Genomic DNA, 15,074 nt, shown 5'->3' with positions numbered 1-15,074 from the left:
CGAGTGTGCAGAAGGTCAGCAGGTCAGCAAGTCCTGAGAGAGTTCGAGGATCGCCAGACCGGTAGGCCCCGCCGTAACCGATATCCTCCAACATACCTTCAGGACTATATATGCTTTGCGATAGGGGGAAGCTAGATGGGTGTGATGGATGTATGCATCATTTATGTAACAACTATGTTAAAGGGGAGGAGATGTGCCGCGACTGATCTGGTGATGGTGTTGATTAACGCAATGTTATCTTGGTGTTGTATTTAACTTATCATCTGTGCACATGTGTATTGTTTAGGTTGTTTTGTGTATTGTTTAGGTGTTGTTTAGTTCTTATGTCACTAGACGGCATGGAGAAGTTTTTAAAAGAGTTGTACAGGAAACAAAGGCTGTTGTTGGATCGGAACATGGGTAGGAGCTGCATCGTCCCTCCGTGCTGTCAAGACAAAGCAACATCAAACAGAATATTTCGGGTTAAGATGGTCGCAACCACTGGGGAAGTTTGAAGCGATATCAAATATATTCGTTCACTAGCTGTTAAATCCTCAAAGTTATCGCAGTCAATATGCGAGAGACATAGAAGAAAAAAAGAAAACTCTGCTGAGACGTACGCGTGGTCTATCCCTCTTGCAGGTATTATGTAGAAGGACACCGAACTGGTCCCCTGAAACTCCTTTCTTGGCGAGAGTTTCTGGAACAGCCAAGGTATGACCCCCTACGAAATGACTGCATTAGACAGGTGCAGGAATTATCTCTTGCAGCTTTCCAAGTCGGAGGAATTCACGTACCTGAGTGTCCACAGGGAGGGTGGCGTTGTGTATGCGACTCCGGGTCAAGCTGAGGATTACCTTGCGGTAAATTCAGAGGCATCGCTCGCCGACTTGGTTATCTTTGTGATCAGGTAAGTTGAAATCTGGACAGAATTGGACGTGCAAGGAAAGTTACAACATTCATAGAGTATACGGAATACTCCCACAGTACTCAATCCAGTATGCTCAGTTATGTCGATTGTGTGACGGATCACCTGACTCAGTTGAAAGCAATCACTCTAATCTACACCAAGCACAATAAATAACGTATATGTCCACGGTGTAAAAATAAAGTCGTAAAAACCAACTTTTGCAATATACACGTGGATTCAAACTCTGAAAATAAATAGTATCTTATTGGTCAATAGGCACGCCAGCCACAGAGCAGCCAACGCATCTTGCGCCCGCGTGTTTCTGTGTTTGTGTTCCAGGTGTGTTTCTGTGGATTGTATCTCATTAGGTTCAAATAATCCTTTAATCTCCAAGTGTCGCATTACAGCCAAAGGTACAGACGTTCAAGTAAATGTCAAAATGTTGTCATGTTTATTGCTACCTGCACTCATAAAACAAAGGATTGGATTGGCTCCTTAACAGATAACACTGACAAAACAAAGGATTGGGCCCTTGGATTCAACATAGTTGAAGCAGAGTATCCTTATTTCTCGGCTACCTTTAGGGTTTGCAAAAAAATCCACGCGGGACCTATCGAAGACGCGCGAGAACCGAGAGCAGTAGGGATTGGAGGAACTAGCGTCAACTCGCACAAATGCTTCTGAAAAAATGCTTCCTCAGTTTCCACTATGCAATTTTTTAATTATAATTCCCTTATTACCGAGAGAAGCCACATGCCACGATATCTGCTAATACAGTATATGCTTACACCAATGTAAATATATTTACTATATGCACATGGGCAGAGAACTTGCAATAATAGTATGATAATTTATATTTTCATGTCTGGTCAAGTGAAGAATTAACGTAGCAGTACACTGATAATACAGATCGGGGAATGTAAGCCTGGAAACTAGCAAATGTGTGCCATCATAAATGGTACTGCATTGCACGATCAACTAATTGATGGCACAGAGAAATAAAAACCTTCTTTTCCCGCTTGCGCAGAAAACACTACATATATGTTGCATGCCTCTGGATTTCCTAAGTACTGCAGCATATTTGAAGATATTTTACCAAAATACTTCCGTAGTCGTTGATACCATATTTGAAAACTATGGAACGTGTTAGACTGAAGCATAGTGGTGAGACCTTCATGTCCACGAGGTAAGCTGCAAGGAATGTCGTGGAACGCCATTTAGTTTTCCTGAATTTCTTTCTGGAATTTGAGACGATAACTTGGTTGAATTGAAAATATGCATCTCACGTTTAGTGGGAATGACCTTGATCAAGCAAATACTATATCAGAATTCAACTACAGTTCCCCACGTTGCAGCACACCACACGTTTACCAGCGTCGCAACTCCAGGACCAAACGAAAAACAATGAAGGAACACCTTGAAGCAGTATTCAGAGTGAAACTGCAGAGAAGCTCTCCTCTACAGTGCTCCGAGAGGGAACGGCTGTAGTGCTAGCTAATAGGAAAGACACTGAAAATGCTCGCTGCTAGGATATTGAATAGACACATACAGAGACATTATAGACGACATTCTAAAATTGCTTGGTCCTTGGCCACCTGCAAACCAAGGCTCTGCCCTCAAAGCTCTCCTCACCTTTCTCGATACCATAGGACTTCGTTCCTTATTGTGAAGGGGCTCATTATTTCATTCCCCACATTACCACCACCAATGGGGTGGAGTATCGCCCCTGACGATGAAACTCCTCGCTCATCTTCTCACAATAAAGCTGTTGTTGTTGCATTTTAAAGTAAGCTCAATCATGTTGTTGCTCACTAGCGTAGCGGGATAAAAAAGCAAAAAAAAATAACATAACCGGAAATATGAGCTTGTATGTATCGTTTTTTTTTCACCAGCTGTGAACAACACAACCGTGAACTACTTGCAACGTATCAGCTGTGATCCTATTTTCGACTCCATTTTCACAAAGAACCAGATATTTCGAAATGTCAGGGGTACAAGACATTCGTATGTGTTGTAGGTACGGCTCGTCGTTATGCTTGTGTATAAGCTTTGAATTACAAATTACAAAATGCAAATGTTCTTAGAACATGTCTTAACATGTACCAAGAGTAACTACCATGGTCCTGTGAATGGCTAGAATGATATAAACCGTGTTAATGGCACAGCTGTTTGTACACGCGAGGATAGAAAACACTGGAAATTCACTACCTGCAGGAACATAATACAAGCTTGTTAGAAAGCAGTATACTAGATACTTTCATTTTTAAATTTCCATTCGTGCAGCTTTTCTCCATGCTAGTTGTATGTAACTATGCTGCACCACATCGAGAGATGACAAGATGTGACACGGTTTAGTTAGATGCGCCATCAGGAGCGTTACCCATCTGTGAACCAATTTAGTGAGACAAAACTCTCATAGTTTACGGCTTAGCCTCTTTCACAGCAGAAGTTTTGCATATCACAGTACAGTATGGAATCAAAACGATGTATCGGGTATACCAACGTGCAGGGGGAGCTATTTTTGCATTGTATACACTCAAATTATGTTTGGAGTACAAGTTTCAGCTGTGTGTAATATCAGATGTAGCCTATAATTTTATCACAATTGCTTCATGGATGATGCAGACAAATTGCTTGGTAATAGAGGTATAGCTTGCAACAGTGATGAGTGAGCGAATCGTATTTGTTGCAGATGACTCTCCATGTAGTGTGCAATCAATGATTTTGATATGAGCAGAATAATTTCAATCGCATTGCTTTGTAGGTTGGAGGACAATAAGAAGGAAGATGTTAGAATGTGTTTATTACACTTTACATTCAATACAAGTTGCATTAATTTACAAGTTGATGGCATTTTTATCTGCACGTCACATCCTACTGAAGCAGTACCTGTTTTGTTTGACGTACGTCACTTGTGCAATATTTGTAGTAGCGGAAGAAACACGAAGTGAACAAAAGTTGCAGTAAATGCGTCAAGAACTGTAGCAATGCAAAGTGAGAAAAAGTCATCTGCAGAGTGTTGCATATGCACACGCAAAATCTATTTCAGGCACACTCGAACTGCTGTGCCACCTTTACTTCGCAGGCCCAATTTGCTTCTTGTTCCCTGTGTTTTACTGCAATCACTTCCAGTTCACGGTTTCTACTACGCTGAACTCTGCTGTAATAGCCTATATTTCGCTCGTTTACCATGTTAATTTAGTGTGGCCGTTATTTGGGGCCAGACCGTCAGAACATATTTTGGAAAACATGCCTGACGTTTTTATTGCTGTTTTTTTTGCGTATCACATGCATGTTGTCGTTACTGTGAAAACGATTTATAGTGCAGGAGTTTTGCAAAGGAATGCTTCGCGGGGAATGCCAAGCTGTGTGTCAAATCACGACGACGGTGTGATGCCATAAATGTAATGTTAGCCGCCGTTCATTTGTGGAACTCGTTGCCGTTCTTGAGATATCACAGCACACCGCCAGCAGGAAGGTTACAAATACTGCTTCTTACAAAAACGATTGTTCGCAGCATGTCTAAACACAGAAAATCCCGGTGTTCATGCATTATGCTAATGTTCATGCTTATTCTCGTTAATTCTTCAAATAGCTGCTCTCTAATTTCATGTGATAAGTGCAATGTCCAGTATATCGGGGTGACCTCCAACACCATGCGCGAAAGGTTTTATGCCCATAAATTTGATATTCAATACAAACGTCTATCCCCCATTTCAATACACTTCAACTTGCCGGGTCATGCTGTGAATATAAGGCTAAGGACGGCACCAAAAGAGCAGCCTATCAAATGCAGTCGTAGTGTTTCACATATGGCCTACTTCTGCTTTATGTTGTTTTCTCTTGAGACGTCCAGCACCACAGGAATGCATCCCATTGCATGCCATTCGTCATGGGGTAAAAAACAACATTTTGCACAGAAAATATGCTGGTAGTCTAGCCCAGATCTACATCAGAGTTGGATGCAATTTTAAAATCTCAGTGACATCCTACAAGAAATCAGATGGTCAGATATCATTGGGACAGTTCTAATTATGTTTTGTACACATCCTTCTGACATCCATGAAGGACCAGGACGTCGGGATCGTTTCAGGGTGTCCTTGGAATATCGCTTGTTGTATCGGTTACTTAAAATGCAAGAAATTACTGCGGATTTGTTTCACGGAGACGAGAATTTCTAACATCTACTTTAAGAGCTCAGATACCCACATTTCTGCTCAAACAGCTACGCTATAAAAAAATTTCACAGTAAAAAAACGGCCAAATGCAAGGAAATTTTGCTGAAAGCATTGCCACTTTTTTTTTTACAGCAGCCCATCAAATAATTTGACCGTTTCTTTTAACAGTGGCCAGTTTTTATGACATTTAGGTACAGGTAGCAGTTAGAACTGCTGTTTGAAGTTCTTTTTACGGTGTCCCGTTCTAATGACGTCATGTGCCAGCATTTGCAACTGCCATTTGTTGTTACTTTTTACGGTGGCCAGTTTAAATGCCGGGCATCTGCCAGTATTTGGAACTGCTGTTTTTTGTTTATCTTTACTTTATGGCGTCCCGTTTTGATGACGTCCACCATGTAGTATTTAAAACTGCCATTCGCCGTTTTTTTTTTACATTTTGCATTTGCAGTCGTTTATGAGCGGCGGGAAAAAAGCAAATAACTTCCGATTCAACTATAAGAAAGGTATGCCATGCATGATAATATGTAACATGTGATGACTTTGATCAAGCATAATTTATTAACCATGTACAATGGATAATGATTACTAAAGGCAACCAGCAATGCCCTCTCTTTCAAGCACTGCAAGGGGGAAAATGTGGGTGAGCGGAACAGGTGACGGGCTTGCGCGAGTACTCACCTTTCTCGAAGGAACAAGCACGAAATATCGAAATATGGAAATGACCAGGAATGCGGCCAGAAATGCCCTCACTTTCAAACACTGCAAGGGGGAAAATGTGGGTGAGCGGAACAGGTGACGGGCTTGCGCGAGTACTCACCTTTCTCGAAGGAACAAGGACGAAATCTGAAATGCCCAGGAATGCGGCAAGAAATGCCGTCACTTCCAAACACTGCAAGGGGGAAAATGTGGGTGAGCGGAACAGGTGACGGGCTTGCGCGAGTACTCACCTTTCTCGAAGGAACAAGCACGAAATATCGAAATATGGAAATGACCAGGAATGCGGCCAGAAATGCCCTCAGTTTCAAACACTGCAAGGGGGAAAATGTGGGTGAGCGGAACAGGTGACGGGCTTGCGCGAGTACTCACCTTTCTCGAAGGAACAAGGACGAAATCTGGAAATGCCCAGGAATGCGGCAAGAAATGCCGTCACTTCCAAACACTGCAAGGGGGAAAATGTGGGTGAGCGGAACAGGTGACGGGCTTGCGCGAGTACTCACCTTTCTCGAAGGAACAAGCACGAAATATCGAAATATGGAACTGACCAGGAATGCGGCCAGAAATGCCCTCACTTTCAAACACTGCAAGGGGGAAAATGTGGGTGAGCGGAACAGGTGACGGGCTTGCGCGAGTACTCACCTTTCTCGAAGGAACAAGGACGAAATCTGGAAATGCCCAGGAATGCGGCAAGAAATGCCGTCACTTTCAAACACTGCAAGGGGGAAAATGTGGGTGAGCGGAACAGGTGACGGGCTTGCGCGAGTACTCACCTTTCTCGAAGGAACAAGGACGAAATCTGGAAATGCCCAGGAATGCGGCAAGAAATGCCGTCACTTTCAAACACTGCAAGGGGGAAAATGTGGGTGAGCGGAACAGGTGACGGGCTTGCGCGAGTACTCACCTTTCTCGAAGGAACAAGGACGAAATCTGGAAATGCCCAGGAATGCGGCAAGAAATGCCGTCACTTTCAAACACTGCAAGGGGGAAAATGTGGGTGAGCGGAACAGGTGACGGGCTTGCGCGAGTACTCACCTTTCTCGAAGGAACAAGCACGAAATATCGAAATATGGAAATGACCAGGAATGCGGCCAGAAATGCCCTCAGTTTCAAACACTGCAAGGGGGAAAATGTGGGTGAGCGGAACAGGTGACGGGCTTGCGCGAGTACTCACCTTTCTCGAAGGAACAAGGACGAAATCTGGAAATGCCCAGGAATGCGGCAAGAAATGCCGTCACTTCCAAACACTGCAAGGGGGAAAATGTGGGTGAGCGGAACAGGTGACGGGCTTGCGCGAGTACTCACCTTTCTCGAAGGAACAAGCACGAAATATCGAAATATGGAACTGACCAGGAATGCGGCCAGAAATGCCCTCACTTTCAAACACTGCAAGGGGGAAAATGTGGGTGAGCGGAACAGGTGACGGGCTTGCGCGAGTACTCACCTTTCTCGAAGGAACAAGGACGAAATCTGGAAATGCCCAGGAATGCGGCAAGAAATGCCGTCACTTTCAAACACTGCAAGGGGGAAAATGTGGGTGAGCGGAACAGGTGACGGGCTTGCGCGAGTACTCACCTTTCTCGAAGGAACAAGGACGAAATCTGGAAATGCCCAGGAATGCGGCAAGAAATGCCGTCACTTTCAAACACTGCAAGGGGGAAAATGTGGGTGAGCGGAACAGGTGACGGGCTTGCGCGAGTACTCACCTTTCTCGAAGGAACAAGGACGAAATCTGGAAATGCCCAGGAATGCGGCAAGAAATGCCGTCACTTTCAAACACTGCAAGGGGGAAAATGTGGGTGAGCGGAACAGGTGACGGGCTTGCGCGAGTACTCACCTTTCTCGAAGGAACAAGCACGAAATATGGAACTGACCAGGAATGCGACCAGAAATGCCTTCACTTTCAAACACTGCAAGGGGGAAAATGTGGGTGAGCGGAACAGGTGACGGGCTTGCGCGAGTGCTTACCTTTCTCGAAGGAACAAGGACGAAATCTGGAAATGCCCAGGAATGCGGCAAGAAATGCCGTCACTTTCAAACACTGCAAGGGGGAAAATGTGGGTGAGCGGAACAGGTGACGGGCTTGCGCGAGTACTCACCTTTCTCGAAGGAACAAGCACGAAATATCGAAATATGGAAATGACCAGGAATGCGGCCAGAAATGCCCTCAGTTTCAAACACTGCAAGGGGGAAAATGTGGGTGAGCGGAACAGGTGACGGGCTTGCGCGAGTACTCACCTTTCTCGAAGGAACAAGGACGAAATCTGGAAATGCCCAGGAATGCGGCAAGAAATGCCGTCACTTCCAAACACTGCAAGGGGGAAAATGTGGGTGAGCGGAACAGGTGACGGGCTTGCGCGAGTACTCACCTTTCTCGAAGGAACAAGCACGAAATATCGAAATATGGAACTGACCAGGAATGCGGCCAGAAATGCCCTCACTTTCAAACACTGCAAGGGGGAAAATGTGGGTGAGCGGAACAGGTGACGGGCTTGCGCGAGTACTCACCTTTCTCGAAGGAACAAGGACGAAATCTGGAAATGCCCAGGAATGCGGCAAGAAATGCCGTCACTTTCAAACACTGCAAGGGGGAAAATGTGGGTGAGCGGAACAGGTGACGGGCTTGCGCGAGTACTCACCTTTCTCGAAGGAACAAGCACGAAATATGGAACTGACCAGGAATGCGACCAGAAATGCCTTCACTTTCAAACACTGCAAGGGGGAAAATGTGGGTGAGCGGAACAGGTGACGGGCTTGCGCGAGTGCTTACCTTTCTCGAAGGAACAAGGACGAAATCTGGAAATGCCCAGGAATGCGGCAAGAAATGCCGTCACTTTCAAACACTGCAAGGGGGAAAATGTGGGTGAGCGGAACAGGTGACGGGCTTGCGCGAGTACTCACCTTTCTCGAAGGAACAAGCACGAAATATGGAACTGACCAGGAATGCGACCAGAAATGCCTTCACTTTCAAACACTGCAAGGGGGAAAATGTGGGTGAGCGGAACAGGTGACGGGCTTGCGCGAGTGCTTACCTTTCTCGAAGGAACAAGGACGAAATCTGGAAATGCCCAGGAATGCGGCAAGAAATGCCGTCACTTTCAAACACTGCAAGGGGGAAAATGTGGGTGAGCGGAACAGGTGACGGGCTTGCGCGAGTACTCACCTTTCTCGAAGGAACAAGCACGAAATATGGAACTGACCAGGAATGCGACCAGAAATGCCTTCACTTTCAAACACTGCAAGGGGGAAAATGTGGGTGAGCGGAACAGGTGACGGGCTTGCGCGAGTGCTTACCTTTCTCGAAGGAACAAGGACGAAATCTGGAAATGCCCAGGAATGCGGCAAGAAATGCCGTCACTTTCAAACACTGCAAGGGGGAAAATGTGGGTGAGCGGAACAGGTGACGGGCTTGCGCGAGTACTCACCTTTCTCGAAGGAACAAGGACGAAATCTGGAAATGCCCAGGAATGCGGCAAGAAATGCCCTCACTTTCAAACACTGCAAGGGGGAAAATGTGGGTGAGCGGAACAGGTGACGGGCTTGCGCGAGTACTCACCTTTCTCGAAGGAACAAGGACGAAATCTGGAAATGCCCAGGAATGCGGCAAGAAATGCCGTCACTTTCAAACACTGCAAGGGGGAAAATGTGGGTGAGCGGAACAGGTGACGGGCTTGCGCGAGTACTCACCTTTCTCGAAGGAACAAGCACGAAATATGGAACTGACCAGGAATGCGACCAGAAATGCCCTCACTTTCAAACACTGCAAGGGGGAAAATGTGGGTGAGCGGAACAGGTGACGAGCTTGCACGAGTACTCACCTTTCTCGAAGGAACAAGCACGAAATATGGAAATGACCAGGAATGCGGCCAGAAATGCCCTCACTTTCAAACACTGCAAGGGGGAAAATGTGGGTGAGCGGAACAGGTGACGAGCCTGCACGAGTACTCACCTTTCTCGAAGGAACAAGCACGAAATATGGAAATGACCAGGAATGCGGCCAGAAATGCCCTCACTTTCAAACACTGCAAGGGTGAAAATGTGGGTGAGCGGAACAGGTGACGGGCCTGCGCGAGTACTCACCTTTCTCGAAGGAACAAGCACGAAATATGGAAATGCCCAGGAATGCGGCCAGAAATGCCCTCTCTTTCAAACACTGCAAGGGGGAAAATGTGGGTGAGCAGTACAGGTAACGAGCCTGCACGAGTACTCACCTTTCTCGAAGGAACAAACACGAAATATGGAAATGCCCAGGAATGCGGCCAGAAATGCCCTCTCTTTCAAACACTGCAAGGGGAAAAATGTGGGTGAGCGGTACAGGTAACGAGCTTGCACGAGTACTCACCTTTCTCGAAGGAACAAGCACGAAATATGGAAATGCCCAGGAATGTGGCCAGAAATGCCCTCTCTTTCAAACACTGCAAGGGGAAAAATGTGGGTGAGCGGTACAGGTAACGAGCTTGCACGAGTACTCACCTTTGTCGAAGGAACAAGCACGAAATATGGAAATGCCCAGGAATGTGGCCAGAAATGCCCTCTCTTTCAAACACTGCAAGGGGGGAAATGTGGGTGAGCGGTACAGGTAACGAGCTTGCACGAGTACTCACCTTTCTCGAAGAAACAAGCACGAAATATGGAAATGCCCAGGAATGCGGCCAGAAATGACCTCTCTTTCAAACACTGCAAGGGGGAAAATGTGGGTGAGCAGTACAGGTAACGAGCCTGCACGAGTACTCACCTTTCTCGAAGGAACAAACACGAAATATGGAAATGCCCAGGAATGCGGCCAGAAATGCCCTCTCTTTCAAACACTGCAAGGGGAAAAATGTGGGTGAGCGGTACAGGTAACGAGCTTGCACGAGTACTCACCTTTCTCGAAGGAACAAGCACGAAATATGGAAATGCCCAGGAATGTGGCCAGAAATGCCCTCTCTTTCAAACACTGCAAGGGGAAAAATGTGGGTGAGCGGTACAGGTAACGAGCTTGCACGAGTACTCACCTTTGTCGAAGGAACAAGCACGAAATATGAAAATGCCCAGGAATGCTGCCAGAAATGCCCTCACTTTCAAACACTGCAAGGGGGAAAATGGGGGTAATCGGAACAGCTGACGAATTTGCACCAGTACTCACCTTTCTCGAAGGAACAAGCACGAAATATGAAAATGCCCAGGAATGCTGCCAGAAATGCCCTCACTTTCAAACACTGCAAGGGGGAAAATGTGGGTTATCGGAACCGCTGACGAGCTTGCACGAGTACTCAGCTTTCTCGAAGGAACAAGGACGAAATATGGAAATGCCCAGGAATGCTGCCAGAAATGCCCTCACTTTCAAACACTGCAAGGGGGAAAATGTGGGTGATCGGAACAGCTGACGAGCTTGCACGAGTACTCACCTTTCTCGAAGGAACAAGCACGAAATATGGAAATGCCCAGGAATGCGGCCAGAAATGCCCTCACTTTCAAACACTGCAAGGGGGAAAATGTGGGTGATCGGAACAGCTGACGAGCTTGCACGAGTACTCACCTTTCTCGAAGGAACAAGCACGAAATATGAAAATGCCCAGGAATGCTGCCAGAAATGCCCTCACTTTCAAACACTGCAAGGGGGAAAATGGGGGTAATCGGAACAGCTGACGAATTTGCACCAGTACTCACCTTTCTCGAAGGAACAAGCACGAAATATGAAAATGCCCAGGAATGCTGCCAGAAATGCCCTCACTTTCAAACACTGCAAGGGGGAAAATGTGGGTTATCGGAACCGCTGACGAGCTTGCACGAGTACTCAGCTTTCTCGAAGGAACAAGGACGAAATATGGAAATGCCCAGGAATGCTGCCAGAAATGCCCTCACTTTCAAACACTGCAAGGGGGAAAATGTGGGTTATCGGAACCGCTGACGAGCTTGCAGGAGTACTCACCTTTCTCGAAGGAACAAGCACGAAATATGGAAATACACAAGGATGCGGCCAGAAATGCCCTCACTTTCAAACACTGCAAGGGGAAAAATGTGGGTGATCGGAACAGGTAACGAGCTTGCACGAGTACTCACCTTTCTCGAAGGAACAGCACGACATATGGAAATACACAGGAATGCGGCAAGAAATGCCCTCACTTTCAAACACTGCAAGGGGAAAAATGTGGGTGATCGGAACAGGTAACGAGCTTGCACGAGTACTCACCTTTCTCGAAGGAACAGCACGACATATGGAAATACACAGGAATGCGGCCAGAAATGCCCTCACTTTCAAACACTGCAAGGGGAAAAATGTGGGTGATCGGAACAGGTAACGAGCTTGCACGAGTACTCACCTTTCTCGAAGGAACAGCACGACATATGGAAATACACAGGAATGCGGCCAGAAATGCCCTCACTTTCAAACACTGCAAGGGGAAAAATGTGGGTGATCGGAGCGGTTAACGAGCTTGCTTGAGTACTCACCTTTCTCGAAGGAACAGCACGACATATGGAAATACACAGGAATGCGGCCAGAAATGCCCTCACTTTCAAACACTGCAAGGGGAAAAATGTGGGTGATCGGAACAGGTAACGAGCTTGCACGAGTACTCACCTTTCTCGAAGGAACAGCACGACATATGGAAATACACAGGAATGCGGCAAGAAATGCCTTCTCTATAAAACACTGCAAGGGGAAAAATGTGTGTGAGCGGAGCGGTTAACGAGCTTGCTTGAGTACTCACCTCTCCCGAAGGAACAAGCACGAAATGTGGAAATGCACAGGAATGGGGCCAGAAATGGCCTCTCTTTCATACACATCAAGGGGGAAAATGTGGGTGAGCGGAACAGATAAGGAGCTTGCACGAGTACTCACCTTTCTCGAAGGAGCAAGCACGAAATTTGGAAATGCACAGGAATCCGCATGGACCACTTCGGTGGGGTGACGAACAGAGGATACAGACGTGCTTGCAGGTAGCAGTTTCGAAAACGAGCCCTGTTGATCACAAGAAAGACATGATTCACAAATCTTCTCCTGGCATCGTGAATCAGGAAGGAACACAGAGCGTGGAACCGAAGTCGAGGTAACTCGATAGTCAGGTACACCAGCCGCGAGAAGGCCGTAGATCTGTGTGTACGAAACGAATGGGGTAGCCGACAGTATATCGGTTGTGGATGCCTCCCCAGCGAAGGGCCCGTAACAGAATGCTTTCATGGCAAACGGCGGCCTGAGGAGACAACTTCGGTGGGGTGACGAACAGAGGAAACAGCCGCGCTTGCAGATAGCAGTTCCGAAAACGAGCCGTGTAGATCACAAGAAAGACATGATTCACAAATCTTCTCCTGGCATCGTGAATCAGGAAGGAACACAGAGCGTGGAACCGAAGTCGAGGTAACTCGATAGTCAGGTACACCAGCCGGGAGAAGGCCGTAGATCTGTGTGTACGAAACGAATGGGGTTGCCGACAGAATACCGGTTGTGGATGGCTGCCCAGCGAAGGGCCCGTAACAGAATGCTTTTATGGCAAACGGCGGCCTGAGGAGACAACTTCGGTGGGGTGACGAACAGAGGAAACAGACGTGCTTGCAGATAGCAGTTCCGAAAACGAGCCGTGTAGATCACAAGAAAGACATGATTCACAAATATTCTCTTGGCATCCTGAATCAGGAAGGAACACAGAGCGTGGAACCGAAGTCGAGGTAACTCGATAGTCAGGTACACCAGCCGGGAGAAGGCCGTAGATCTGTGTGTACGAAACGAATGGGGTTGCCGACAGAATACCGGTTGTGGATGGCTGCCCAGCGAAGGGCCCGTAACAGAATGCTTTTATGGCAAACGGCGGCCTGAGGAGACAACTTCGGTGGGGTGACGAACAGAGGAAACAGACGTGCTTGCAGATAGCAGTTCCGAAAACGAGCCGTATAGATCACAAGAAAGACATGATTCACAAATCTTCTCCTGGCATCGTGAATCAGGAAGGAACACAGAGCGTGGAACCGAAGTCGAGGTAACTCGATAGTCAGGTACACCAGCCGCGAGAAGGCCGTAGATCTGTGTGTACATAACGAATGGGTTAACACACAGCATCTCGGTGGTGGAGACCTGCCCCATTATAAAAAATAATTGCTGGGTGATTCCATGTCGGGGCAGACAGGGTGGTCCGGGTCACATTTTTAATTCACCTGAAAAAAATATATATGATAGCGCACTGCTCCTGAGGCACGATGGCGCAAAAATTATATTGATGCTTCGAATAGTTATTTTTTTTAAAAATCCTCAAAGCGGACCAGGTGGACCGCTCGTTTTGGCCGCATGGCGTTATCTGGCAAATCTGGTGCCTTGTGGCTCCACCAATGCTAGCACGAAAAGGACAACTTGAGGTACAGTAACAGTCTGTGAGCCGCACTTCTACCCTGATGAGATTTGAGGTTACAGGTGGCCCAGTTTATTTTTTATAAATTCTCAAACATTGAATAAATTGCAATGTTGCCACATTTTTGTCAGCCTTTTTCTCAGCGAGTTTTGAGCGCTCAGCAATGTGCTTGATATCATTAGAATCTACAAGGCGAGTCCTTTCGAATGATGCAACTCTCATTTCTCTACCTTAAACAGATCCCGAACCAGAGTCGGTTTTGTTAGGAACAGAAATTGGGCAGATTGAAGCGCCCGGTTCTAAAAAAAACACACTTTAATTTCGACGAAATTTCTGCGTGTGGCAGACAATTATGTCGACATTAAGCAGCAATTATTAAATTTTGCTTCAAAGAACCGACAGAACAAACGCTCTCGTTTATGCTGACACGGCGCCTTGCATCCTAATCCGGCAAGGTGAGCGAAATGATTACATGCTCGCTTCGTGACTAGGCTTCGCACTACGCAGCTTCCACGATGGCTGCGGTAAAGGTGTCTATAGGCTAGGTCGGGAAATGTCCCTGTATGAATTTGGAAACATTCGGTTGCCGTTGTGCACAATCATGAGCCGACCTGCAATACATTACTAAGCACATAATTCTTGGTTAACCATACTGTCCTGCGCATTCCCTTTGCTATCTTGTTCATATGTCAGTCGACCTGTAATTTATACCGATGTCGCGAAGTCAAGTCACGACAATAGAGGAGACAGAGGCAACAACCACTTTACTGCGTGAGTGCCGGATCTCAACTAACGAATAATCGCACGAACGGTCAGCACTCACGGCGAGCGAAACTCAGCCACATGTTCTTCGAGGCGTGTGGCGAAGTGAAGAGGGTCGGGTGCGGGCTGGGCTAGAGTCGCTGCGTCGAAGAACTGCCCTGGGAGACGCAAGGCAGACCCGAAGACCAGGGTGGATGGTGCAACGCC

General features: G+C 46.9%; 1 protein-coding gene across 4 annotated transcripts in view; it reads left to right on the top strand.

The window, feature by feature from the left end:
* Window positions 1-15,074, top strand: part of LOC135371150 (uncharacterized) — a 279,646-nt gene that overhangs the window by 153,330 nt on the left and 111,242 nt on the right. For all 4 annotated transcript variants that reach the window (XM_064605190.1, XM_064605192.1, XM_064605189.1 and 1 more), the window contains 2 exons: window positions 622-693; window positions 750-889. In XM_064605190.1, coding sequence (XP_064461260.1) covers window positions 622-693; window positions 750-889 — 212 coding nt within the window. The remainder of the gene's footprint in view (window positions 1-621; window positions 694-749; window positions 890-15,074) is intronic.

This window comes from Ornithodoros turicata, chromosome 10, assembly GCF_037126465.1.
Source record: "Ornithodoros turicata isolate Travis chromosome 10, ASM3712646v1, whole genome shotgun sequence".
NCBI lineage: Eukaryota > Metazoa > Arthropoda > Arachnida > Ixodida > Argasidae > Ornithodoros > Ornithodoros turicata.
Note: the sequence above shows the minus strand (reverse complement) of the source record. Positions and strands in the feature narration are given on the sequence as shown.